The following is a 27,550-nucleotide window of genomic DNA, read 5'->3' as shown; positions in this document are numbered from 1 at the left end:
TAGCGAAAACAGTTATTTTGTTTAAAACAAAAATAAGTTTCTTGTCAGATTCAAATTCGACACAATAGTCCAATTCATCAGTTGATCAGGACCACAGGTGCCTATTGATTTTTGCTTTTCAAAGGTTATTAAATAGCTGTAGGCTCTTACCATGTCTGTTTTGTTGTCCTGTGTTCTCGTTGTGCCTGGAGCTGACAGCCAAATGCGGTCTTCCTGCAAAAGCAGAGAGAAGCCTCTGTCTCACTGAGGTAAACCAACCCGTCTCAAACGGTGCAGTTGGCTTAATTCATATTTAGTACAGTTAACACCAGAAAATATCAAGGAAGTTTTTCATCTCAGCAGTGAGATCTCATTATGTTGCTTTTGAAATATTTTCTCCTGTTCTAATGGCAGCTGAGCTATAGAGGAATCTGCCCAAGCCAGGTAACACACCCTGAGGTTTTAGTAGCCGTCATGACAACGAGGTAGTACAAGTCTCCATGGCATAATCCAAGGTTAGTCCACGTGCTTTGTAAATCCTTTACTTTCTATGTAGATAAATTCACATTTTATAGCATGTAAAAGGTGACATTGGAGAATCAGCCAAAGGTCCTACCTGACCACCAGCAAATCCAGTGGTATGGGCTCTGTTTATACCCACCTGTCTACTCACACACACGGGTGTGTCTCCTTCACGTGACTCCACTTCTTGAACTTCAGCAAAGTGTTTTTTTTCTGCCTCAAAAAGTGTCTTGAGTCCCTGGTTCAACTCAAAACACACCTGCACCTTTATGCATGCAAGTACTGTCCTTCTCCCTTTCTCTGTTTCTGTCCCATGACTTATATATGAGCTACTTAAGCTGAAACTAGTCTCATAGAACATCCCATGAAAAATGTATACGCTTCATGTTTCATGATTTTTTTAACAAAACATTTGTAAATTTAAACTAAAAAAAATAAATATTGCTGGTACTGTGTTGCATGGCTGCATGGTATCTGAACAATATTTCCTGTTTATGTATAAAGTAATCCTATTCTGTGTCTTGATACATTTTACATAGGGGTGCACAAATACCTTTGACAGCTGTCAGTATTTTTCTATTTGTTGTCTAAAATGATTTACCTGTTTCAAAGCCTTTGTTCTGAAGCTTGTTTTCCACTGTCAAAGCACTGACTATTTTATTAAGATACACATATAAACAGACATTTGGTTTTGTTTGCTGGACCAAACAGTGTAGCATAAATGAGAGGCTGTTTTGTTGCTTTTTGAAAGGGAGAGTTACTCATCCTCCTCATCCACCCAGATGTTACTCATTTGGTGAATATTTTTTATTTGGAAGCAAGATGGGTTTGTGAAGTTGTATTTCACCCTGTTTCGATCACCATGGAAAGACTCACAAGTTCTTCTCTGCCATTTTCATGACTGACCCAATGTGTTGTCATTTTTCCACACGTCACATATTACATTGTGGATGTTTTTGTCCAAACAGTAACTAGTAAGTATGTCAATCTAGCCTTTTAAGACAGTTGAAACACTTTTTTTGCTCAAATTGCGATTCGTTTTAGGGCAAACAATTTAGGAGCGGTGGAAAACTAGTTTGAAAATAAGTAGGGGCGTTGCTGTAGTATATTCACCACCAGTTTGTCATAAGACAAATATAAGACCTATAAAACCTCTACCCAATTTTGTTCTGAAAATTTTTCTGAAAAATAAAAAAAAAGATGTAATTCAGAATCATTCATTTTTGGAAAGATAGAGGAGAGAGGAGCTGAGTCAACTGGTACCACAAGGTTTATGCAATGTCATATGGATGTTTGCAAAGTCTATCTCTCGCTGATTGAGGGCTGGAGGAGAAAGGTGCTCTAATTAGACGGTCAGCTGAACAGCAACATGTCCTTGTTGTTTGGGTAACCTTTGGCTAAACTGCCTATGAATCAGATGTCTTTTCTTATCCACTCATGACTAATTGTTCCTAAACATTCAGTTTCATGGCATTACAAATAACATTTTGTATAAACAGCTTCTGAAGGATCAGTGTTCTGTAATGCCTTCTGTGTATTTTACTTTGGAGGTTCCTCTTCAGGGTTTATCTTTGAAACAGTTAATCTTACCTTGTTGATGTAGTTGGTCTCTGCTGTGTTCCCTTGCTGTTTCACACATTTAAATTAATGGGCTTCATCTTTTATACATTCTATCTCTTAGAGTCTTCGATGATCCTCATTTAAAATCCTCCAAATGTCAATCAAAATGCTAAATGTCACTTGTTGTGGGCATGTAGGTGTAGCACTTACTACAATTATAATAGGGTTTGGACCAGAACTAGATTCAGAGGAAGAGCAGTTAAAATGGTTAAAATATTAAGAGACACCACAGACCAATATTTAGTTTAAAAGCCAGCTCGTTTATCAAAAAGAATTGAAGTATTTAGAAATAGTAGTAACTACAAAGCGGTACCATATAGAAATTTTTACACAGACACAACATTAAGTACAAGAAACCATTTCCATAGATATACAAATAAGTTTCAGTTTCAATCCTTGTTTCCCTTGAAGTATAGAAACATATATGAATTTCTTATTCTTCAATAGATTTAAACTTATTTAGTGTCAGTATCTAACTCTGTTTAAATTCTGTTTTCAGTCGTTGTCCATCATAGGTTCTCATTCAGTTCCTACTTTTAAATGTTTAAGCAGTAAGTTATTTTGTTTTAACTAGCTATCTTTCTTTTAAATCAACATAGGCCTATTTTAGTGTAAAGAAATCCAGTATTGGTATTACCTTCCTAATGGCAGGTTATTTCAACTATAGTAACCATGAAGTTACATCAAGCATCTCAATTAACCCACTAGGAAATGAACACTTTCAACTGCAAAAACACTTCAGATTCACAGGTCAACATATTCAAGATATGCCACAGAAAATGAAACATTAAGTTTCTACAGTAATCAAATCTTGTTACTCAATCAGTCCGTTAATCCAAGTTAGCAAGTGAATGCAAAGCTATCTCTTCTTACGACCATGTTGAGATCCACTCTCGGTAAACAGTTGGAAAACTGTAGTCAATCTTTGCATTTCAAAATCCACGTTCCCCAAAAGCAAGGAGAACAGAAGAGCGGGAAGGTTCTCCTATGGATGTCACATACAGTCGAGTTGATGCTCTAATTGTGGTAGGCTCGCCATCAAGCATTCATTTCCATGCACGGGACGCATGGGCTTCAAGTCTCCCGCAATAGTCATTTAACTGAGCAGGAAACTGTTCAAAGAAACCACAGTATATCAACATAGACAGAATATTAAATGAAACACTCCGAAAGATAAAATAAACATCAGAAATACTTAATATCTGTTCCCTTGTATGTTCACTCACTCGATCAACTCAACAGCATGACTTTCTATATCATGGTTTTTTTTTTTTTTTTCTAATTTAGACATTTTTATATCACTAATATGACTTTCTTTTTTAAAAATGATGAAATTCTACTCAATATTTATTCTTATTTATTCAAGTATTTATCAACTTATGGCGATCTTCACCTGGGTTACATAGAGTAAAAATATTGCAATATCTCTATTGCCCCACCCTATGGATTTTGACATTCACTACACCTTTAACAACCATAAAGAAATAATTGACTGTATCTTGATGTCAAGTATGCATGATTCATTTTGAGAAGTGAAGTCAATTTTGAAACCATCTAAAGCATAAAGAGATATAAACTTAAAAGTTTTCCATAGATTCTCTCATAATGTAGTGAAAACTTCTGCTGCTCCATTCTTCTAACTTATCATTTTTGTCACGAAGGATGAATAAGAAGGAATAAGATGGGGCTTAACAAAGTAATAAGCAGTGTCAAGGAAATATTGCCTCTTAGGGGATGGTGTTAATTTAATAGACAACAGCGGAAACCCAGAGGGTATCTCTCAGCGCTAAAAGTTAGCCTGAGGGTGCACACCCCCGTTATGGTAATTAACAGCACAGGTTAGTGTCACACATCAGACACAACATTATACAATCATTCAACCATGGAGTTCTTTAACATAGAACCAAGAGAAGCTCCCAATAGTCATCATCATTTGCAAAGGGCTCTGGGGTTCCGCTGGCCAGTCTCAGGCCCACGCTGCAATATGATTACCGTATTTTGCGGATCATAAGGCGCACTGCATTATAAGTCACAATATCAATGAACATGTCTATTTTCATACATAAGGTGCATGATAAAAAAAACAGTATATAAAGCGAAACAAAACTATCAGTTTAGTCAAACTTTATTCATTTCATTCATCTTGCTTTGTTCCCTCGAAAACTCTGTTTGGTCTTCTTTACTTGGCTCAACACATCTGCTTGCTTCCTCCACTTCTGTAAAATTCAGCTGCTCTATTCTCAGGATCTACTGCATGACTGATAGACTTGAGTTTGAATCCAGCTTCGCAAGCATGTCTTTTGACAGTTGCCATTTTTGTGAGTCCGCATACGCACAAAGGTTCAGTAATATTGTGTCGAAGCACTGAAGTTAGTATGAGGTTAGAACAACGTTGTATTCCAAGCTCTACGTATTTAGTTATTTAGTGTTGTCTGACCTTGCAATATACATATTTAACCAAGGACCGAGTTCATCACGTCCCCGTGTCTAGTGGGAATGGTTGGACAATCAATCAAGCGGAGAGGCTTCTCATCTACGAACGTCGCACTAAAACTTTTTGACAGATTTATGAGTGCAGTGTGTCACATAAAATTGGTTTGAGGTCAACCCAACAAAAATTCATACATAAGGCACACTGCCAATTTTTAAGAAAATGTAAGGATTTTAAGTGTGTCTTATGGTGCAAAAAATACGGTAGTACAGTATTGTATACAGTGAGTTTTACTTCAAAGTCAACTCTAAAATGCATGTGTAAATCATATCACTTCAAACATCAATTCTGCATTTAATATCTCAGAGATGAAGAAGCAATTGGAATGGGGGAAAACATCTCAACGTTTCCTGCACATCGGTGTTGATAAACTCCAGTCCAACAAATGGTGGGTTTTTGGAAATTACAGCAAAAATGACTGAGGCGCTGCATATTACCAGTAAAAGATAAGTTATTGAGAAAATGCAGTGATAGTTTCATTGTGTAATTGTAAATATTCCTCCTGCGAAATTTCCAAATTAAGTTTTGATTTAGATATAGTTGGTATCAACCTCATGCAACAATTGCTGCTTTCCAATTTCCTCTTTGCATAGAAACAGTTTGCACTAGATGCACTTCAACTCAGTACCAAAATGACATCTTTTGATGTCACGCAGACGTCAGGCAGATTACTCAGTGTCAGCTGTCGTCATACAGGAAATTGAATTTTTGTAATCAGCAATCCCAACTTTAATGGTACTCCCTGAAGAGCATAGAAACTGCTTGCCTTTTAACTAACTTTATACCTCTTACCCTGTGATCAAGTGGCAAGCGGTTCAGGGTGTACATTGCCTCTCACCCAGTGACAGCTGGGATGGGCTCCAACATCCTCATGACCTTAAGTGCAGGCAAAGTGGTAGATAATGGATGGATGGATGGATGGATGGATGGATGGATGGATGGATGGATGGATGGATGGAAACGTTACCAAAGGTAGTTTCCTTATTACATCAGAAAATTTTAATTTGTCATCCTTGAATATGTGAAAAACAAACTGTTTGGGTTGATTGTTAAATGCTGACAGACTCAACAACATTCCTGGAACATCGTCCCACCCCTCCCCCCCAACACATGAGGCTGTTTTTTTTTTTCTGACAAGTGGTAGTAGTAATGACGAGTGTTTCTTTGCATCATTTTCTTTTGTTTTTGCTGAAAGCATGTGATAAGTGACAGTAGTAATGACAAGTGTTTCTTTGCATCATTTTCTTATGTTTGTGCTGAAAGCAGTTAATATGCATTGCCAAAAGAGGATTGTTCTTCTACCAAATGAAGCCAGACACAAAAACAACACATCCCACTTGATTTAAAGAGGTTTTGCGATTGCGTTCATCTGAAATATTTGAATTTGTAGCATATAAATGTATATAGTATACACTCATGTATTTTAGGTCACACATACTTACTATATTTATCCAATCTTCTGACTAGATGTGAATTCTGGAATGAGATACTTTTTTTCCCTTTTTCTTTTGTTGGGTTAAAAAAAAAAACAGCAGATTTTTAAGGCAATTTGCTTCAGGGGGCAGATTATGCTGCAATAGGAAAGGAAAATTAGTTAAAAAGCTGTTTACATGTCCACTGGACATGGAGCTCAATTACATTCATTTTTTAGTCAAATCCCACCGCATCAATGTAAATCCAATTGTCTATAATAAGATAAAGCCAAGAGAGAAGAAATGTATAAAATTCAGACGGGCTTCTTATAAAGAGCAATTGCTTTAATACACATAAGTAACACACCAATGAGGAAACAAAAGTCAAAGCAACATAAAGCAACACTGTCACCATCTATGAGAATTCTGGATCTGGAGCACTAAACACCAGAGGACAACATTTCCAAAAGATTCACATTGTTTCATTATTAGATGAATGTGCTCAATCCAAAACCTCACTCGTTCTCTACAATATGACATAGGATTTACATACCTAGATCACTCATCAAACCTCATGGGGACCCAATGTGTCTTTTGAGGACAGGATTTGAGACATGTTACTCACCACATTTACATATTTTACTTTGCTTTGTCTCTTGTTACTGTTATTTAACACACCGTCAAGTTTAATGTGGTTACTCCTGAGAACCATTGTGTTTAATATTACAAGTTCATGCTATTACTGAGTTAATTCTGAATCCACAACATTCAGAATTACATAATTATTTCACAAAAATAAATAAAAGAAAAAACAACTGTCAGTATATCCATTGTCACGAGTTACTATACAATGTGTTTGACTTTTGCTACTTGGCTAATTTCACAGACAAACGGTACTACTGTTTTTATGACAGAGAATATTTCATTTTAAGATGCATTAATAAGAATATGTTGTTTTTGAGCAGGGATCGGTCCGACCAGAACTGTCAGAGGCACCTGCACATGTTCAATATGATGTTCAGTTTGAAGAGGATCCCTGTCCAGTCCTCCACAGATGTGGTTCAGTCCCTGTGACTTGACCCCTTGATGAAACCTGTGCAGGGATTGTTTTTCAATTACCTCTGATCCCAGGTGATCTCCAAACAGAAACCCCCTACCAACCAGGAATAATCCTTTGATGCCCTTGAGGTACCTGGTGGAACTATGACAATCAGATGATCTGACTCCTCTTGAACCTTCAGCAACATGCAGCCACCACTGGAGAAGCTTGGGGGAGCAGGGTTTGACAGGCAGATGAATCCATTGACAACCAAGGACAGCACCAACAGATGATTGTACAGGCCGTCCCATGGCTGTGAGTCTAATAATATAGCCCAGGAGCTCCAAGAGATCCAGGAGGGGCGTTCCCCCTCCTCTTTAATGTCTGCATGGCAGACTTGACAACACAAACTGCTACAACATCCAGAGGTTTTCTAATGACACAGCAATTGCTGGATTTGTGTCAGAGGGGGTGGAACAGTGATACTGAATAGATCATTCAGGATGCAGTCAACTATTGAGAGGAAAAAAACCCTCACAAGAAAGTAATGATAGAGTCAGTACCAGGCACCATCTATGGTTGCCTGTGTTTACTGATTGGACTGAAGCTATTCAAAATATGCTCCTTCTGAGACTTCTGATGATTCTTTGGTTGCCTCAGCAATCTTCCAAATTGTAGTCAGCTTAAAATGGGGCATGAAGCTTTGTGAGGGTCAGTGGAGGCTGATATGGCTAATTATCCTCCGCTCTGAAAAGATAACGAAAATGACTTTCCATTCACATTAACTCTTAAAGAGGAATTGCACTGTAATTGGTACATCTGTCTTATCGAAGCACATTCCATCTTCTCAGCTTTTAATCTTATACTGCACGTATTTGGTTGTTCATCTTCTGCTTTATTGTTCTCTGACTGAATTACTCACTGTTCTTTATCTTCTACATCTGTCGAAGGGAAAGGGACAAAGTGAATGTTTCATACAGTCTTCACTGCTATTTTCTCTTTTGTCTGTGGAAGTGTGGTACATTGCAGTTCTCAATCAGAAAACCTCAGCATTTAGAACAATTGTTAAGTAATTTTATCTGCAAGGTAAAACTCAAAGAACCCTATCACACAAACAGCTGTGTGAGTTTTAAACCTTTTTCCAAGAATATGCAAGCATTTAATTCTTTATATCATTTGAAATCACATTCACTGGTGGCAAGTACCACGCTTGACCACAATTTTGAAGATGTGTTATATGTCATGACATGAGTTACATGAGGGGTAAGAAGAGGCATAGAGACACAAAGATAGATTGAGGATAGATGCATAATAAGGTTTGAAATAGGTAATGTGTTTTGGGTTGGAGATAATCATCCTTTTTAAATATTGGTATACTTTGGTCACCTCATCTAGTTTCCTTGGTGACCCTGTTGTATTGTACCTTCTAGTTTAAAGTGTTGTTTAATTTCCATTGGCATTCTCTTATATTAGTTAATACATAGCTTAGAGTTCTCTTTTTGCACATTGTTGGCACTTAGTTTCATCACCTAGCCTTTTGATTTTCTTTGAAGAAAGACTTAAGAACAATCGGCTTGTCACTGTCAACCTCACTTACTGAGCAACTTGTTTGATTTTACTTTACAGTACAGATACAGCAAAATGAGTAGGAGGAAGGGGGAAAGTTGAGTGGCTGGTGTAAGGCTGCAGTTGTCCTTGTCTAAACAAGTGATTATATAGCAGACCTGTAACCTCTGTGGGGTGAAGAGCTCAGTGAAGGTCATGGTGATGGTCCTGTGGATGAAGGTGCTGATCCAGTACGACGGCGGGTTCGTACAACAGGTCATCCTCTCCCAGTGATGAACTGTGCTCCAGATTCACAAAGTTAGGGATGTTGAAGTGAGGCAGAAAATGACAGTCCCTGTGTGTTTTTGCCTCCTCTAAGAGTGCTTCAAGAGGAAGGTGTCCAACTTCTTCATCATCCTCTTCCAGCCCATTGCTTGCTGCAGAGCAGATACCCCGAGGCCTGTTGCAAGTCCCCTGATTCGCTTGGGAACTAGTCTCCTTCACAGAACTGTTCATTTCTGCTTTTTGCTTCCTCTGACTATGAGCCCCTTCACTGATGTAGAAATTAAAGTATGAGCGTGACTCTGGCAGCAAAGGACGGGCGAAGGCTTTGTCATTTTTTTCTTCAGGACCACCAATATCTACGAGACAGCTTCCCTGTCGATGCTGCTTCTCAGCAGACTCGAGAGTCCTGAGAAAACAGAGTTTCAAAGTGTATTCGCATTTTGATAAGGCTCTGGAGTGGTTATCTGTCTTTATTGCAAATAGCTAAAGATTTAAAATTAGAATTTCATTTCATAGTTTAATTTTCATATCTATTATGAATACTGCAAATAAATGAATACATTTCACCCAGGAATTACTAATAAAATTAAGATGCCAGAGTGAGGCAAACATGCTCTACAGGTGTTTTAAGTATATAAATGTTTCAAACACATTGTTCATTTTCTTCTACTTTCTAAATCAGTTCTATCTCTGGCTGCTGGCATACCTTTGCCTCATCTAAGTATCACACTGTGGCATAATACCACAGGGTTCCCTCAAACATCTGCCTCAGGTGGCTCCAGTACCCCCTCCACTTGTTTGTGCCCTTGAATTTATTACAGACCATCCTTTGCAAGCAATATATTTTATTGTAAATATTATCAAGGCTCCCCACCTTTGTCCCGTCAAGACCATGTGTGAGTCAGTTGAACCCAAAGAATAACTGAAAGCTTTGAGGTGACACTGTGCTGCACCATGGCCTCTAACCTTGCTTCCCCGAAGTGCACGCTTGCCCTGGGCTGAACATGAATATGACAATTACTCCTTCTCTGCTGCCTCCTCTGAAAGCTCTTAACCCTGCCAACCTCCCCTGCACCTTCCCAGCTGCCATCTTGGCAGCCATCCTCCACAACAGATGACAGGTGAGCAGCCCGGGCAGAGCAACTTTTGTCTTATTCCATTGGTTCTGTGTAATTTTATCTGACAAACAATTAACCCTTTGTTGTGAGTTGGAGGAGAAGAAGAAGTTCTGGAATGAGTTAGATGCGGTGATGCAGAACATTCCCAGGGATGAGAGAGCGGTAATTGGTGCAGACTTCGATGAACATGTTGGTGCAGGCAATAGAGGTGATGAAGAAGGGATGGGCAGGTTTGGTATCCAGGCCAGGAATGCAGGGGGACAGATGGTGGTAGACTTTGCAAAAAGGATGGAAATGGCTGTAGTGAACACTTTTTCCAGAAAAGGCAGGAACATAGGGTACCTTATAAAAGCAGAGGTGGGAGCATGCAGGTAGACTACATCTTCTATAAGCGAGATAACCTGAAAGAGATCAGTGACTGCAAAGCAGTGGTAGGTGAGAGTGTAGCCAGACAGCATAGGATGGTGGTGTGTAGGATGAATGGTGACAAGGAAGATCAAGTGGACAAAGGCAGAGTAGAGGAAAAAGTGGTGGAAGCTGAAAGGGAAGGAGTGTTGTATGATTCTCAAGGAGAAGTGGAGAAAGGTTTAGGGAGGTCAGGGAGAGCTTCCAGAAGACTGGACAACTACAGCTCATGTGATCAGGGAGACAGGTAGGAGAGTAATTGTTGTCTGTAATGAAAGAAGATAAGGAGACTAGGTGGCGGAATGAGGAAATGGAGGAAAAGATGCAGAGAAAGCGGTTAGTAAGGAAGAAGTGAGACACTGAGGGGACTGAAGAGAACAGACAGGAGTACATGGAGATACGGTGTAAAGTAAAGATAGAGGTAGCAATGGCAAGCAGTGGTTAGGACTTTCACCTCACAGCAAAAAGGACTCTGGTTCAATTCCAACAAGGGGACCTTTCTGTGTGGAGTTTAGATGTTCTTGTTGGGATCCGGGGTTATGCGTCTGAATGCAGCTCCTTTCACCTCAGTCCTTCACCAGTGAGCCTGATAAAGTAGGAGACTGATTTCAGCTGGGCTGCAATGCATGTCTGCGGATCATCAGGCTGATCTTGAGAGGAGCATGCTGTCAGCTCTTTGGGGTTAGATTGTTGTCAAGAGTGGGTACTGCCACATGGACCCCTCTCCTGCATGCCATTCATTGCTCCCTGGTGGGCCTTCATCTCCACAATGCCATTCATCCCTTGCTGGTGGATCTTCATCTCCAAAGTAAGATCCATTATCTCTGTTTCATTCCTGAGTCCAGAATTTGACGTCCCTGACCGGGCTTTGTCCTACATCGGTGTGATCCTGACAGCACTCCCGGTGTCTGCGCGGGGTTTTTCCGTGTTCTCCAGTTTCTACGCACAGTCCAAAAACATGCAGCAGAAAAACTGAAAATTGCCCCAAATGTCCATTGTTTATATGGGTGGCAGTGTCTAGATTGACTGGTCACCAATTGAGGGTGTGACTGCTCGGATAGGCTCCAGCATCCCTTGCAACTCTGAGCTCTGAGTGCAGGATAAGTGGCAGAAGATGGATGGATGGCAACACAGAGATAGAGATGAAAAGGATGTACTGCAGGTCTGGGTGATTAAGGATAGAGAGGAAACTGTATCGACAGATGCTAGAAGACTGATGGGAAGATGGAAGTACTTTGTAGCGCTGAATGAGGAAAATGAAGGAGGGAGGGGTAGAAGAGGTGACTATTGTAGACCACAGAGTAGCAGAGATTTGTATAAGTGAAGTGAGGAAGACATTGAGGAGTGGAAAGGCAATTGATCCTGATGATATACCTGTGGAGGTATGACAGTGTCTAAGAGAGGCTGCGGTACAGTTTCTGGCTAGATTATTCAACAGGATCTTAGAGTGAGAAGATGCCTGAGGAATTTAGAGGGAGTGTGATGGTGCCCGTTTTTAAGAATTAGGGGGACGTGTAGAATTGCGGTAAATATAGAGGGATGAAATTGATGAGTCATGGGAAAGAGTAGTGGAAACTAGACTGACAGGTGAAGTTAGCATTTGTGAGCAACATAATGGCTTCATGCCTCGAAAGAGTACTACAGATGCAGTATTTGCTTTGAGAATGCTAATAGATAAGTATAGAGAAAGTCTGAGGGAGCTGCGTTGCGCTATTGTAGACCGAGAAAAAACATATGACAGGGTGTCGAGAGAGCAACTCTGGTATTGTATGATGAAGTCTGGCGTGGCAGACAAGTGTGCTTGACTGGTGCAGGACATGTGTGCGAGCCGTGAGACAGTGGTGAGGTGTACTGTAGGTGGAACAGAAGTTCAAGGTGGAGGTGGGACTTCATCAGTGATCAGCTCTGAGCCCCTTCTTGTTTGAAGTGGTGATGGACAGGCTGAGAGATGAGGTTAAACAGGAAGATGATGCAGATGCAGATGATGCTGTGATCTGTAGTGAGAGATCACAGCATCAAGAGAGGTGGAGTTATGCTCTGAAAAGGAGAGGAATGAAGGTTAGTTGCAGCAAGACAGAATGTGTGTGAATGAGAGGAACCTGGGTGGAATGGTGAGGCAGCAGGGAGTGGAGATCAAGAAGTTAGAGAACTTAAAGTACTTTGGGTCAAGTGTCCAGAGCAATGGAGAGTGTGGAAAAGAGGTAAAGAAACAGGTTCAAGCAGGTTGGGGTGGGTGGAGAAAAGTGTAAGGGATGCCATGTGATAGAAGACAATCAGCCAGAATGAAAGGAAAGTTGTACAAAACAGTGGTGAGACCAGTGATGCTACATGGCTTGGAAACAGTGGCACTGACAAAAAGACAGGAGGCAAAGCTGCAGGTCCCAGAGATGAAGATGTTGAGGATCTCTCTGGGAGTGATGAGGATGGATAGGATCAGTAATGAGTCCATCAGACGGACAGCACATGTTAGATTTGTTGGAAAGGTCAGAGAAGCAACACTGAGATGGTTGGGTCATGTACAGAGGAAGGATAGTGAATAAATTGGTAGATGGATGCTGGAATTGGAGCTGCCTGGCAGGAGGTCTATAGGAAGACCAAAGAAGATTTATGGATATCGTGAGAGAGGATATGAAGTTAGTTGGTGTGCCAAAGTAAGATACGGAGAAGGGTTATATGGAGAAATTTGATTCACTGTAGCGACGCCTGAAGGGAAAAGCCGAAAGGAAAAGACGATTATCGACCCTTCTCTCTGGCTGCTTGTACAGTTGCATCTCAAAAGGTCACCCAGGTGTATAACCAAGGCTGCCCCCCCTCCAGCCATCTGTCTCTTTACAATCCTTAGTAGTTCATCTTCTGTTTGAAGCGGTTCACCTACAGTCTCCATTTTCCTTCGCTGCTTGTTTTTCTCCTTGCCTTAACAAACCTCATCTTGCTCTTCAGCTTGCTAATCTTCGCCAGGAGTCAATCAGTCTGCTTGCCTAAATGCAACTAAACCACTGAACCTCTTTACCCTCTATTACGCTGAGACTCCCTTATTCTCCCATACAGAAATTATTGTTCAAAAATACCCCTAAATCAGAAAGTGACACTCATCTTTTGAACATTTGAGTCCAAATCGAGCAAATCCTCAACCATAGCAGATATAGATATGTGCAGTCATATTTAAAATATTTCCATTTTGACTACTGTAGAGATTGGATGATTTGTGTAAATACTCACTCCTGGTGCGGCGCTCCAGTCTTTGTGAGAAGGGTGAGAACAAAGAACATGAACATGACAAACACTGCGAGCCCAACCCAGAAGCCGATGACGATGGAATCTGCAACAGGGGGGAAATGAGTTTTAAGAGTGCATGGGTTTAACTGCCCCTTCACCCCACCTACATGACTCCCTGTACTTGTTGGTGTTCTCTCTCTTTCTCTCTCCCTTTTTTCCTCCCACCAAATTCAGGAGATTGCAAACCAACCCTTTCCATTAAAAAAAAATATTGCAGGAGCTCAGTTCTCCTTCATTGTACCTGGACAGACGTGACATGCAAAGATGCACGTGTATGCAAAGGCAAGGCCTGAAGAAGTGTGTGTGTGTGTGTGTGTGTGTGTGTGTGTGTGTGTGTGTGTGTGTGTGTGTGTGTGTGTGTGTGTGTGTGTCGGGAATCCCAGCTCACATCTGTGTGCCTTGAGTCCCTCGAAAGACACTGGCTCCTCATCGTCGTAATATTCATACTGCCAGACGTAGTCACTGCGTCGTGCACTGGTTTGACTTCGGTTGTGGAAATCTGACATTTCCAGTGCGAGGCTGACAAAACAGAACAAAAAAAAAGATCCACACCGGAGATAAGGCATTAACTGATAGTTTCAAATACTACGGATGCCACAAAGTTTTCCAAACCTGGCAAAGGCTGCGTCGGTAATTTTCAACCGCAGAATGCAAGGATTCAGCCCAAAAAATACGTGCGCGTCCGAAGTGTGAGTCGGTCAATGAAAAAGCAATCCGTCGCTTTAACGTTTTCCTCGAAACTCTCATACGAGAACCGCACACCAGCCGGCGCTCACTGCGAAGCAGCCCAGTGTGCATCGCTGTCATCCAACCCAGCATCCCTCCCCCTTACTGCTGCCTCCTCTCCCTCACCTGCTCCACCAAGCCTGGGATCAGACTGCAAACGAAGGGGCGGGATCAGCTCTACTGGATCTGTGTTTCGGTTGAGGGAAATACTCCCCCCCTCTCGTTTTACACAAAGGATGGAGGAATTAGCAGATGGGTTCATTAGTGGGAGAATGGAGAAATAAGGATTGTATAGTGCTCTAATCAAACAAGATTTTTTTTCCTGATTTAAGCCCAGTTTTGCTTTAGATTAGTCAATTCCCTGACCCATGCACGCAGTATACGTATGCGAGGTTGGTTGAAATTTCCTTACTGTGGGACGATATAAGGAATAATCTATTCACTTCATTGTTCCCCGGATTTGGAAAGGAGACATAGAATGGGGATGCAAAAGGAGAGGGGAGCTGTGCCTTCTAATGCAAATGTGGAAAATGTGTTTTCCAGATTAGATGTTACAATAAGAAAAAAAAAAATCTAACCCAGATGCGGTTAAAAAAATAGCAGATAGAGTGGTGATGCTCAGGAATAGAGCCTGAGTCACCACCTCTGAGACCTTGGAGAAGAACAAATTCAATTCCAGTCTTATATCATGTTTGCAACCCTCCGGGACAACAAACCGACCACAAAGAGCTGTTCCGATATAAATGTCAGAAAATAATGTTGTTCGTAGAAGAAATATGAGCATGTCAGACTTGACCCGACATTCAATGCAAATCCGAGACTGGCAAAAGAATGTTAAAAGACATTGTTTCTATCTTAATAGTCTTCTTTGGCTATTCATATAGCAAAATTTTGAATTGTCAACAGCACATCCAGTGTCCCTGCAAGAGTAAAACTGGTTTCCATTTCATCAGTAATACACTTTCTTTGGAGGAACCACTGTATTGTACACTGAGAACATCATGCAGTGTACTTTTTATAGAATGTATAAATGAAATAACACTAAGGCGCTGAGGTTAATAATAGAATATCTCAGGTGGTCTCTGGTGATGAGTTTTGTAAAAGCAAACCGTGCTTTCAATTTTCCACTCACCAAAGGTTTTAGGTTTATTGAAAGAATTCAAAGCAATTATGATAAATGCCCCTTTTGATTATTCACGCCGAGGACCATTTTAATTCTTTGCCCACCACAAATGTTCTTCCATAATTTTCACTCATGCTGGTTATTTAGTTATATTAACAGAAATCCATTTGAGCTTAAATCCCACTCACATCGTAATGAAAATAGACATATTTTATATCTTTTAATTTTGCCATCTATCATATTAACAGATAGATCCCAGCCAGTACCATTTCATTTGGCAATGACCAAAAACAACCTGATAATTAGAAACAAATATTAATCTTTTGCTGTTTTGCAATGACCTCCTTGTAGAGCAGCTCATTGTGAACATGGTCAAAACCCATTGTACTATATTTCTGGACTTGCAATATAAAGAAACTCCATGTTACAATGTATCAGCAGAAGCATGGAAGAAATTGTCCTCTGCAGATAACGACAAGAGAGAAAAGGTCAAACAGGGGGAGTGTTCCGCTGGAAGACGGGGAATTATTCATCAGTTTCTTGGTAAGACCTTTGGATTATGAGTTTCCCATGTAATTTATATCAAACAAATTATTTGGTAGGCAGCTATCAATCAAAACAAACACCCAGAAGGAGACTCACTGAATGTAAAAAAGACTTTTCCTTGGAAGAGAAAAGACAATTGATTAAAAAAGAAAGAGTCACTCCTTGAATTCGGTAATTGTCCCATCACTATTTTGTTTGTCGATGAAGCTGTAATAGCCAGGCTGGAGAGCAGCACTTTCAGCAGGGACACACCAAATAGTTAACAATTCATCAGTAACAATCTTTGTCAGAGCCTCAAGCTCACTCCTCTTTTCATCCTTTTCATAATTTAGAAAAGTAATTGAAACACTAATGGCCAATTTAACTTTGAATCTCATAGGAGAGATCAAAAAACAGTTAAAAAAAAAGTTTATTTATATAATCAATAAGTAAGAAATTGGATTATAATCTTCAGACATCTATGCATTCAGACTCAGCAATGTTTGGTTTGAGCTGCCAGTAATGTTGGAAGCCATTTTATAGTTCGCTGACCAAATTCACTATTGGTTTTACAAACAGTCTAAACCTGCAGATGTCCTCACCTGCCAAGTTGAACTTTTTTGTTTCTAGTAATTAGATTAATTTACTAGTATTCAAATTAACATGAAAGAAAACTGGCTCACAACGTCATGGTGCCACATGTTGCGACTTTGGCTCAGTTGGTTGAACAGGCGTCCCTCCAATCTCGACGCTGAACCTGAAATTGCCCCTGACGTCCTTGCATGATAGCGCTGCTGCGGTCGGTACATCTGTGAATTGGTAAATGCCATCTACTGTAAAATGGTTTGAAACCGCAAGGTGATAAAATGCAAAATAAGTTGAGACCGTTCACATCTTGTCCACACCATTACTGAAACCCACCGCTTTTCAAAAACAAATGGCATGACAGCATACTGCTGCTTTGGCAGGGAGCTGATGATTTTTAAATACCCAAATGTACATCTAAATGGTATTATAAGACAGCTGGAGAAGAGCTTCAGTTTCTGAAATGCACGTGTGCACCAGCAAATACACGCATGCACGCGCACGCGCACACACACGCACACACACACACATAGACACATTCTCCCGCCATAATCGAGAATCCAGTAACAATTATAAAAGTACTTTCTAAAATTAAGTGAAAATGATTGTGCATCATCAGGGACAGCAGGATGGGGTGGCAGCATGATCAGACAGGCTTGTCAACACATAGAAACTGTTAATGGAGTTTGCATTTGCTTTGGGAGAATTAATCTAATTTGTTGAATTCTTTTTAAAATCCAACACAGAATGGCCCACTGCCAAAATCAAACCAGTGAAGCTCTTGCTGTGTGTAATTGTGCCGCCTGCATCATAATTCTAAAGGCAAAACTACAATTAAGGGGACATCGATAAAAGAATAAAAAAAAAGTCCTGGACGCTAAGAATCATGATGAGGTCACCAAAATTGTAAAACGATGTAAAGAGCAATGGTTATTGATTAGATGAAAACAAGAACATCTGTAAATTTAAAAAATGTTAGAAATATTGATTCCTCATCCTGTATGAAAAAAAATGACGAAATATTAACAATCCCGCTCAATGTTGCAGGTGAAAAGTTAACTTATTGTAATTTTTTCCTTTTCCACAAATTTAGTTGAAACAGAAACCAATGAGCTCCCTTTTCACAAGAGCTGATGAGGGAAAGCATTGATGTGATTTGTGAATGCAAAGCAACCAAGGTCAGTGTCTGGAAGAGAATGATGGCGATCCAACCTTTGTGTAAAAATCAAAATTATAGATATTTTAATTATGTCCAGTGAAAGATCTTTGTGCAGAGTCCGTTGCAGAATACACTGGCTTCCTTTTACAGTGCTCCAGAATTGATAATTAAACATGCATCTTTCCAAACTGCAATAGCAGATTTTTCTCACTGTAACAAGCCATCTCATGGACAAAGCATATTTAAAAAATGTTACTTTCTCTTCAGTTAGACTGCAACAATGAATCTTTTTATCAGCTTTTCAATATTAGTGCAATTGTTAGTAGAGATATCATTTATGCGGGGATTGTTTTCTCTCTGCACAGTTAACAGAGAGCGTTGAATTTAAGCCACAGGACTGTCAGAAAAAGAACAAGCTTTAGAATTTGATTACAGGACATTTGCAGCCAGTTTCAGCAACAAAGATGAGAGTGAAGAATTTAAATGAGAATACCTTCAGTACTGGATGGTGAACCACAACAAAGTTTAAAAAATAAAATCATACATCATATGCCCAATGTTATTTTTTTCACATGTGAAATGCAGAAAAAGGCAGTGCAAAACTGTTTCATTGCTTTGTATTTTGGTGGGTTTGCTTTAACGTGTAGCATTGTGTTTCTGCAGCCATGTTGACTGCCACTCTGCCCTGCAGTGCACGAGCTGAAGGCTTTGATCAGAGGGAATGTGTCCAAAAGTAGCCCGGTAGTTAGACTTTCAAAGTACATGTTAGTGAAGCAAGAAAAGTCTGTTTCTGAAAATACAATTCCCCTCGTATATGTCCTTCTGTTATCTGTTTTGTGCACCAGACAATATATTCTATTATTGATGAAGAAGAAAAAAATGAGCATTCCAACTCCCAGTTTCCAGTGTCATTGGGTCTCAATGACAGATGTATCGCAGTGTAAGAAAATAGTTCTGGGGCTTGGCAGAAAAATTAAAGGGAAATGTTTCTACACCTGGTTAGTAAAGTTCTTTGGCTGCAATTTCCTTGAAAACCACATGAGCACGTATTTGACACAAATTATATATTTCCAACTCTTCTGTGTAACTTTGAATTAATTGTTGGATTTTTTTTTACATTCAGACTGAGAAAGACTATCAACTGCCGAGTGAGTGAACTGCAATGGTTTAATATCATGGATTAAGTGTTAATAACACCAACTTTTAGTTGCTACTGTAGACATTTCTACAAGGGAGAAATTGCCAGTTATAAGTGAAACAGTGAAGAACATCACAAATGACATGCATTAATCTTCAAGGAAATTTATTCAACTGAAGCTGGTTATATCCCATTCAGGGGAAATGTGGACCAAATATAAAATACCCCACATTTCTGGACAAAATGTCAGTCGACTTGCAGGCTACAAAGTGTAAAAAATTTTTTTGAAAAATTCGAGTGTTTCTCCAAACGGCATGATATAGATATATTTCACTTTACATTCACCAACAGGCCTTATTGAACATACATAATAACCAAGACTTTGGACATAGAGTAAAATATCACATTTGATTGGACAAGCCTGGAGTTGGAATAAAGCAGGCAAGCAGATTTTTTTTTTCTTAAATAATTTTGTTTTCTATTGTTTCCATCTATTATTTCAAAAAAGGACCTACATCAAACCGTACATTGTTTTGAAGAAATCCCTTTATTGCATTTGTGGAAAACTATTCTATGGTCTCTATGCTTATAGTTTTCTTTAGAATGTCAAGATGGAAAACAACAAGCAAAACATCATGACTCAAGGGAGTCCTATAGCTTTGTAAAACAGTAGAATTGTGGTTAATTAACAATTTTGTGGGTGGGGGAGATTTTATTATGTATTTATCAAAACTTGATTGAAGTGAAGGCTTAGCATTGTAGTCTCTCAGAAAGAAAATCTTTGGTTCGGGGCTGACAGTCTTCTTGTGCATACTCTCCTCCACAGTTCTGTCTTCTTCCCACAACCCAAAACCATCAGTAGGGCATTAAAGACTTTTGTTCACTGATGTGAATGGTTCGATAGCTTTATATATGGCGTTGCGATTGACAGCGGGCCCCTCTCCATGTTACTGCCTGCTTCTTCTCGCTTGGAGTAGCTCCATCCCCTCCATGCCCCAGTGTGAAGGAAGGTGAAAGATTGATTGTACGTTGAGTTAATTGCTTGGTCTGTCTTTATTATATTTTATTATTGTTGAAAAGTTTGATGTGTTAAAATTGTGCTGATCGTCTTTCTTTTCAGTTATTTATCTTTGTTTGTATATATAAGTTCAAGTTAAATTAAAAACTTAAGAAGAATTAATTTTTCAATATAACAAAACACAACAAATTAAAAACTAAAATGAAATGTAAAAATGAAAACAGGTTAATTTTTTTTTTTTTAGGACGAGATGTAAACATTGCCCCGGATGTGATGAAAGGTTCACTGAAACATTCATTCTGTAGTTTAGAAATGTTCTGTGATTTTTTGATAACTCGTTTTATATCTCATCTGGTGCCTTCTGAAAAGCAAAAAAACGAAAACATTATTTTCCTTGCTCTTCTCAAAAGTTTTTAGATTTTAAATTATATCACAATAACATAATCATCCTCTATGACAGTGTCTGATTTTTTTTTTCCCAACCACAAACTGGAAAGCGCAAGCCATTTTGAAAGCAAACTCTTACCCTTCAGACCTTTCTGAATGTTATCTCTTGTCAAGGACATGCACGATACACACACATTGACACATTCTTTGAAGATACACTTTGCATGATTGGGCTAAATGTACGTCATGCACTTTTCTCAACATTTGCAAAGCAAACCTTGTCTATTCAGTGATAAATAACAAGACATGCAGTCTATTATCTCAATACACACATTGCTCTTAATTCATAAGAGCCTTGTTATCATGGTACAGCCTACGTACTCTCTACAGTTCTAACATTATGGTTCACTCCTTCTTCTCTTTTCCTCATATTTGTCCTGGAACCGTACTTGGGGCTACATGTAATGCATTTTGTTTCCAAGGGAACACTCAGGGCTTCAATTAAGCCAAGATCGGGATCAGGCTGACCTGTGGAGCTTTTCTCAGAACATAACTCAAACCTCACAGAAAACCGTATCAACTCTCCAATAAACCATCTGTCTTCTATTTATCAAGGCAACTATTGGATATAATGTGTTACATAGAATATTACTGCTTGATATCATATGCTTACAGGATGCCCCATTTCTTCTTCTTTTTAAATGATCTTTGACCAAAACCTTTGCCCTCACGTTAATGGATCAATTGGTATTACGCCCAGCTTTCCCTTCAAAATTCATCTTGCATCTATTTACTCTTACAGTTAGAGGGGAATAGGACATTTGATAATTCATTATGTATTTATGCACGTTCAAAAAAGAGCAAGCGCTAATCATCACTGAAGAGGGAAAAAGAGAACACAAGAGCAAACAGCCCCTCCACATTTCTTTCTTTCTTCAAAACAAACAAACAAACAAACAAACAAAAATAAATAAATAGGTAGATGGATGTGTTTCTTCAAAGACTATTTTTTTAATACTTTTTGAGTTCACATAGACAGCCTCTGGAAAGAATAGCACATAGCTGGACCAGAATCAGAATTCCTTTATTGATCCCTGAGGGAGGAAATTGCTCTCTATTGCAGCAGCCTTTACTCACAGGGTAAAGATAGATAATAAAAGTATCAATATGAAAAGAAAACAAAATAAAAGTAAAAAATAAAGGTATATAAAAGTATATAGGGTACTAGTATATTTACAAGTATATGAATATTGTACAAGTATATAGACTGCATGACACAAAATGAGTCCAGCGAAAGCTAGTGTCTGGGTTTTCCAGTTTGTTCAGTTTGATGGCCACAAGCAGGAATGATTTCTTATGGCGCTTTGTGTTATATTGGGGCACAATCAGTCTGATGCTAAAAGAAGTCTTGTATCTGACCAGCCCGTCATGGAGTGGGTTGGACACAGTGTCCACGACAACCATAGCTTTGTGAAGCATTACCCTATTTGACACCATCAACAGCGAGTCCGGCATAACTCCCACAACATTGCTGGCCTTGTGGATCAGCCTGTTCAGTGAGTTAGCATCCGCTATCCATAGCCTGCCGCCTCGGCAAACTACAGCATAAAAGATAGAGCTGGCTACCCCAGGCTCATAGAACATTCTGAGCATGGTTTTGACCTCATCTGCCCCAGATAATGGAGGCGGCTCTGGCCCTTCTTGGAGAGGGTGTCAGTGTTCTTCTCCCAGTCCAGTTTATTTTCCAGATATTTGTAGTCATCCGCAATGCCCACACTGACCCCCTGGATGAAAACAGAGGTCACCAGAACCTTGGTCCTCCTCACGTCCACTACCAGCTCCTTTGTCTTTGCCACTTTGAGCTGTGGATGGTTCTGCTCATACCATGTGACAAAGTTGTCCATGGCACCCCTGTGATAAAACCTCATCATCCATGCTGATATATCCAACCACTGTCGAGTCAACAGAAATCTTCTGGAGATGACAGGTCTCTGTACAGTCTGGGATATAGAGGGTGAAGAGTAAGGGAAAGAGGACGGTCCCTTAGGAGGTCCCAGTGTTACTGATAGCTTTGTGTTGCAGGAAGCACATACTGTGGTCTGGCAGTTTGGAGGTCAACAATCCAGGACACAAGGAGAGAGTCTACCTGCACCGCAATCATCTTCTCACTCAGTAGAGCTGGACAAATGGTGCTGAAAGCACTGGCAAAGGATCTGCAAAAAAAGGATGGAAAGTTGATGTATAACACAGATAAAATTCTCTTAATGACTCAGCTAACCACCTGAGCTCTGCTTGAACCTGATGAACTCATGTATTTCGGGATTATGATGTTTTCAAGAATCAATGTCAGTTGTCACTACAGCCTAATTAAGTGAATAAATGATTAGACATTCAAAGACACCATTTGGCTCAAGGGACGCACAGAATATAGATCGCAGGACTGACTGTATAGACTCAAGCAAACAAGGTGACTGACAAAATAATAGCAAGGAACTGAACTCGCCACTCTCAGTAACACGCTGTGTCACGATTCAAATGGTAGCTAAAGTGCATTAAAGATTTGTACAGTTTCTACATATTGCATTAATATCTTTTTGCGGGCTGATCACAACCAACTGCTTTGTGTTCATGTCTCCATTTCTCACTTGTTTAACCCTTTATAAAATTGACTGCCCTTGATCCTATTTTTTCTCTGTTTTCTTCTGCCTCACATTACAGAAAGTAATTATAAAGTTGTCTGTTGTACCCATGCTTAAAAATATCACATATATAAGTATTCAGCTTTTATTTGAACAAAAAAATGTGTCAAAGATTAAAGCATCCTCTTTTCTCTGGGTGACCTTTTCCTCGCTATTGAGAGAGAGAGAGAGAGAGAGAGAGAGAGAGAGAATTTAGTTAAACAATTTAAAATTGAATACCACGAAAAACATTAGGCCTTTAGAGAGGAGTCAGTGGAAGTGAAGATTTCGTGCAACAAGGATACTGATCATGGGTAAGAGATACATAAACCAAACAAAAAAAAAAAATCAGCAAGTGTCTGTGGAGGTTCTCAGTCATCCAGGTCATGGTGAATTTTTGTCGAAATCGTCCTGTGTTGAAAAAAGAAATTCAAGTCTAGTTGCCAAGACAAGCAGATTTCAGCAAATCCAGCAAGTATTTCAACAATCAATCCCTTTTTTCTCTCCTGCCACGGACACAAAACTGTTGACGATACAGAAGATAACTATGATGATGTGACTGACTTCGAGATGGTAAATGCAAAGAACTTGAAAGGCGATGTGTTTTTAACCACATGTTGGAAAGCAGATATGCAATACATGATATTTGGTGAATTCATCAACATGAATTTTGTCTTCTCAAATGTAGCCTACTTGGGCAACAGGGGGAATATATTGTTAATGCAAATTTGAGAGAGACTACATTTCTGCTGCACTTTGCACTTCACCAGCAAAAGGACTGATAGCTATAAAAAGGATTTTTCATCTTTTTTTGTTATGCATTTAAAGTGCTTTTTAGTTCATTGCATGACTTTTGACATTTCTTTTACATCCTTTTGCTCACGAGTTTTAATTAAGAAACAATTTATTGAAAATTGGATTCAGGGTTTTATATATATATATATATATCATGAAATTTTTATATATGTGTGTATATGTATATATATATAAAAGACATATAAACTTCATGATTAATTGCCAAATAATAAGATCCGCCCCAATTCTTTGCCGTTAATAGGAACAAAAACAATGACTGAAACCATTAACACTGAATGAACCATGAGCTGACAAGCTCAATGCTCACTTAGGGCAATACCTGCCACCTAAAAATATTATTTTCAAGTAGAGAACATTGCTTGTGATAACCTGAAGGGAAAGGGTCCAGACAAATTTGATTTGTTACCATGGAGATGTGAATTCTACAGATGAGTTGGGGAAAAGTGTGAATGACATGGAGAGATAAATGGAGAATATAACTGGTGAATAATGGACCATCGACTGGATAAAAATAAGTCAAAAGAGCATCAGTAAAAGAGATAGGAGTTCAGAGTGAGGGAGGGACATTTAAAGGAATTAATATTACTGAATATTACAGACAGACACATGAACAAACACATCCTGAAACTCTGACTCATCTAGTTATTATTTTAAATATTATAATTGTATAATATAATATAATATAATATAATATAATATAATATAATACATAATTATACATAATCTAAATTTAAACAAGTGTCCGTTTCAATGTCCATTGACATACTTCCTTTTGTTAGGTGGAGTTAAGAGTTTCAGGTTTTTCTGCATCTGAAGCCCCACACACATGCTTGCTGTCCTCGTTTTTTTTTTTTGTATTCACTCTTTGACATGCGATGTGACATGCAATAGGGTGTTTGTGACCCATATTTACTAATTGCTATCCTTTAACAATATGTCCCCCATATCATTTTGCATTATAATACAAAATGTATTTGAATAAGGAGATGAATTGACTGAAAATATAAATAAACGTCAAATTTTCTCAGGGAAAAAACACAAAATCAATGAAAAGACAGAAGAAATTGTTTGCGGACCCTATTCACGCCAGGCTCTGACTCCCTTTTCTCTGAAAAGCTGTTTTGCTGCAGGAACAAAAAGTTAATAAATAAACTGACTTTGGATTATGCTAGGGAAAATGAGAGGAAAAAAGACAAAAAAACAAAATGTATTTATTATCTAAACCACTTTTCCTGCACTCGCAGTTAAGGAGGGAGCTGGAGCCTATCCAAGCTGTTATTGGCTGAGAGTTGGGTTTCAACCTGGAGCAGCTACCAGTCGATCACAGGGCCGCATGTAAAGTAATACAACTATTCACTCTGATTCAAAATTTAGAGTATGTAACTGAACCAACTGCATGTTTCTGGACTCTGAGAAGAACCTGGGGGAAACCCCTCGAGACCTGGGGAAACCATGCAAACTCCAAACAGGACGGCATCCCTGTTAGAATCAGAAAAAAAAAACTGTATTTGTCAAAGAGGGGTAATTGAGGGGCACATGGGGTAGCAGCATCAAATAATGAATAATGAACATCAATATATATATATAATAGGTATGGGTATAATAGGTATAATAGGTATAACAAATACCAAACAAAATTGTGCAAATTGTACCATTGGCAAATGTAAGCTGCGCTCTGCATTTATATCATAAATACATCATGAGCGGCATTATACTCGGCGGGGGCAGGAGCTGGTATGGTGATGATGGGTTTGCAGAATGGTTGCTGGAAATTGAGGAGTTGGACGGCTCTGGGGACAAAGGTTGCCCTTCTCCTCTGGGTTTTGCAGGCGGGGCAGTGGAGTCTGCGACATGAGGGGAGCCACTCGAAGGCTGGGTGTAAGATGTGGGACTGGTCTGCGTTTTTAGCATTTAACTGTCATGGAAGCATGCGAGAGGTCTGAGGGGGTGGACGGTTATTTTGGAGCAGACACAAGTGGTGCGCTCCAGGCAATTCCCGTCGTGTTGGGTGATGGAATGGAACCAGCAGTTGAAGGAGAAGGTCATTACTTTCTCAATGAAGGCGTAACAGAATTTGGAATGGAATCAGGAATCTCTCAACTACTGCACCATCATGCCCTAAATAATAATTTGCAGTGATAATTCTCCTGAAAACTGAGGGTTAACCAAGCAGCGTGGGAGCTGGCTGAGTGGGGGCAGAAAGACTGTGGGTGTTCAGACAAAAGATTCATGCAGCAACCAAATACAAACGCTGCTTCTGAAAGGCCAGTGGGGAATCAAAAGAAGATAAGAGGTACAAGATACAAGTCAGCCATGAACCTCTGAGTCAGACCCAGATACACAGCCAGCGGGCTCAGAGAATTCGCTCTGTTGTGCCACTCTGGCTGCATCCCAGACAGACTTCAGCCCAAACCATCGCCAGGCACCAGACTTTTATTCTTGATCTCCTATTCTTGACCTGCCTATCAGACCCCCACTTAGAGGTGGATGATGCCATCATCTACCTGCTGAATTGCACCTATGCCCACCTGGACCGGCCTGGAAGCACTGTGAGTCATGTTCTTGGTTCCTCTAGTGCCTTTAACACCATCAGGCTGTTTTTACATGGTGCTGAGTTGTCAGCCATGTAGGTTGTTGCCTCCCTTGTGTCCTCGATTGTGAACTACCTCACTAGCAGAGCACACTATATATGCCTGGCGGGGTGGTCAGGCGACACTGGGGCACCACAAGGAACGATCCTCCCCCCTTTCCTCTTCACCTGCCACACCTCTGATTTTAGACAAAGCACTGAATCCTGCCACCTTCAGATTTTTTGCTGCTGACTGGTGGTTTGATCCATCAGAGGAGGTGATAAAATGGACTACTGGGTGAACAGAACCATCTGCACCTTTCATATCTAAGACAAAGGAGTATATTGTGGATTTTAGAAGGTCAAAATCACCTGTTATTCGAGTTTCTCGCCATGGGGTTGATGTGGACACAAATACCTGGGCGCGCAAATTGACAGCAAACTGGACAAAAAACTCAAATGCAGTCTATGAGAGAAGCTAGAGCCGCCTCTGCCTCATGAGGCAGCTGAGGTCTTTCAAAATCTGCCAGACAATAAACAGGATGTTTTATGAGTCTATCGTGACCAGCGCTATCCTTTTCGCTGTTGCATGCTGGGGCAGCAGGTTGGCACCAAAACGAATAGTAAACAAATCCTTAAGGCCAGGAAGGTTATTGGGTGGGAGTAGGACTCTCTGACAGTGCCGTCAAAGAGGAGAATGTCAAATTGTCCGATTATCCAAGATGAGGGCAATTCTCGACAACACTTCTCCCCCACTTCATGACATGCTGACCAATTACAGGACTTCGTCCAGCAGCAGGGATTCCACTGAGGTCAATTCCCGAATGTCATTCTTGCCTGTGGCGATCGGGCTGATAAACCCGGTCTGGTGAAAACACCCCACTATCTCCTCTCCTCTCACCATACATTGGATTGTGTTTTGCTCTTGTAACTTATTTATCCCAAACCCAGACACTACTTATATTTTATTATTTTTATTCATGTACTCATTTCTGTTTCTCTCATTTTATTGAATTCATTTGCATGTTCACTTCTTTCTCTTTAAGGCATCTAGGATCACACAATTTACTCTAGGATTATAACATGTTTCAGATTCAAGAAGGAAGGAAGCCTTACACTGTCCCCTACTGGCGG

The 27,550-nt window shown here is 39.8% G+C and overlaps 1 protein-coding gene and 1 long non-coding RNA gene across 3 annotated transcripts; one reads left to right on the top strand and one right to left on the bottom strand.

The window, feature by feature from the left end:
* Positions 1 to 174: 174 nt before the first annotated feature.
* Positions 175 to 27,550, top strand: LOC147222877 (uncharacterized). 2 transcript variants are annotated; one of them, XR_015107673.1, is made up of 3 exons: positions 175 to 248; positions 394 to 494; positions 27,509 to 27,550. It is a non-coding gene; the product is annotated as an uncharacterized LOC147222877 (long non-coding RNA). The 2 variants fall into 2 exon arrangements; XR_015107674.1 differs by lacking the exon at positions 27,509 to 27,550 and adding an exon at positions 6,990 to 7,646.
* LOC147222878 (melanocortin-2 receptor accessory protein 2B-like) lies at positions 7,887 to 14,508 on the bottom strand. The gene is made up of 5 exons (XM_086166833.1): positions 14,305 to 14,508; positions 14,081 to 14,211; positions 13,636 to 13,735; positions 8,788 to 9,299; positions 7,887 to 8,004 (listed from the first exon to the last, which is right to left on the bottom strand). Exons 2-4 carry the CDS (start codon positions 14,196 to 14,198, stop codon positions 8,813 to 8,815), a joined length of 705 nt encoding a protein of 234 aa, XP_086022959.1. The 5' UTR covers positions 14,199 to 14,211; positions 14,305 to 14,508; the 3' UTR covers positions 7,887 to 8,004; positions 8,788 to 8,812.

The sequence above is a fragment of the Fistularia commersonii genome, chromosome 20, assembly GCF_037954325.1.
Source record: "Fistularia commersonii isolate RoL2024-O1a breed Wild chromosome 20, RoL_Fcom_v1.0, whole genome shotgun sequence".
NCBI classification, from domain to species: domain Eukaryota; kingdom Metazoa; phylum Chordata; class Actinopteri; order Syngnathiformes; family Fistulariidae; genus Fistularia; species Fistularia commersonii.
This window is presented reverse-complemented; position numbering and strand designations above follow the sequence as displayed.

What these genes read in the sequence shown, in the direction of transcription:
- LOC147222878 (XM_086166833.1), bottom strand. Translation starts at nt 14,198, where the DNA reads ATGTCAGATTTCCACAACCGAAGTCAAACCAGTGCACGACGCAGTGAC. An exon ending in GGGACTCAAGGCACACAGAT is followed by an intron (nt 13,736 to 14,080) that starts GTGAGCTGGGAT and finishes CCCCTGTTGCAG; the next exon opens with ATTCCATCGTCATCGGCTTC. An exon ending in ACTGGAGCGCCGCACCAGGA is followed by an intron (nt 9,300 to 13,635) that starts GTGAGTATTTAC and finishes CTGTTTTCTCAG; the next exon opens with GACTCTCGAGTCTGCTGAGA.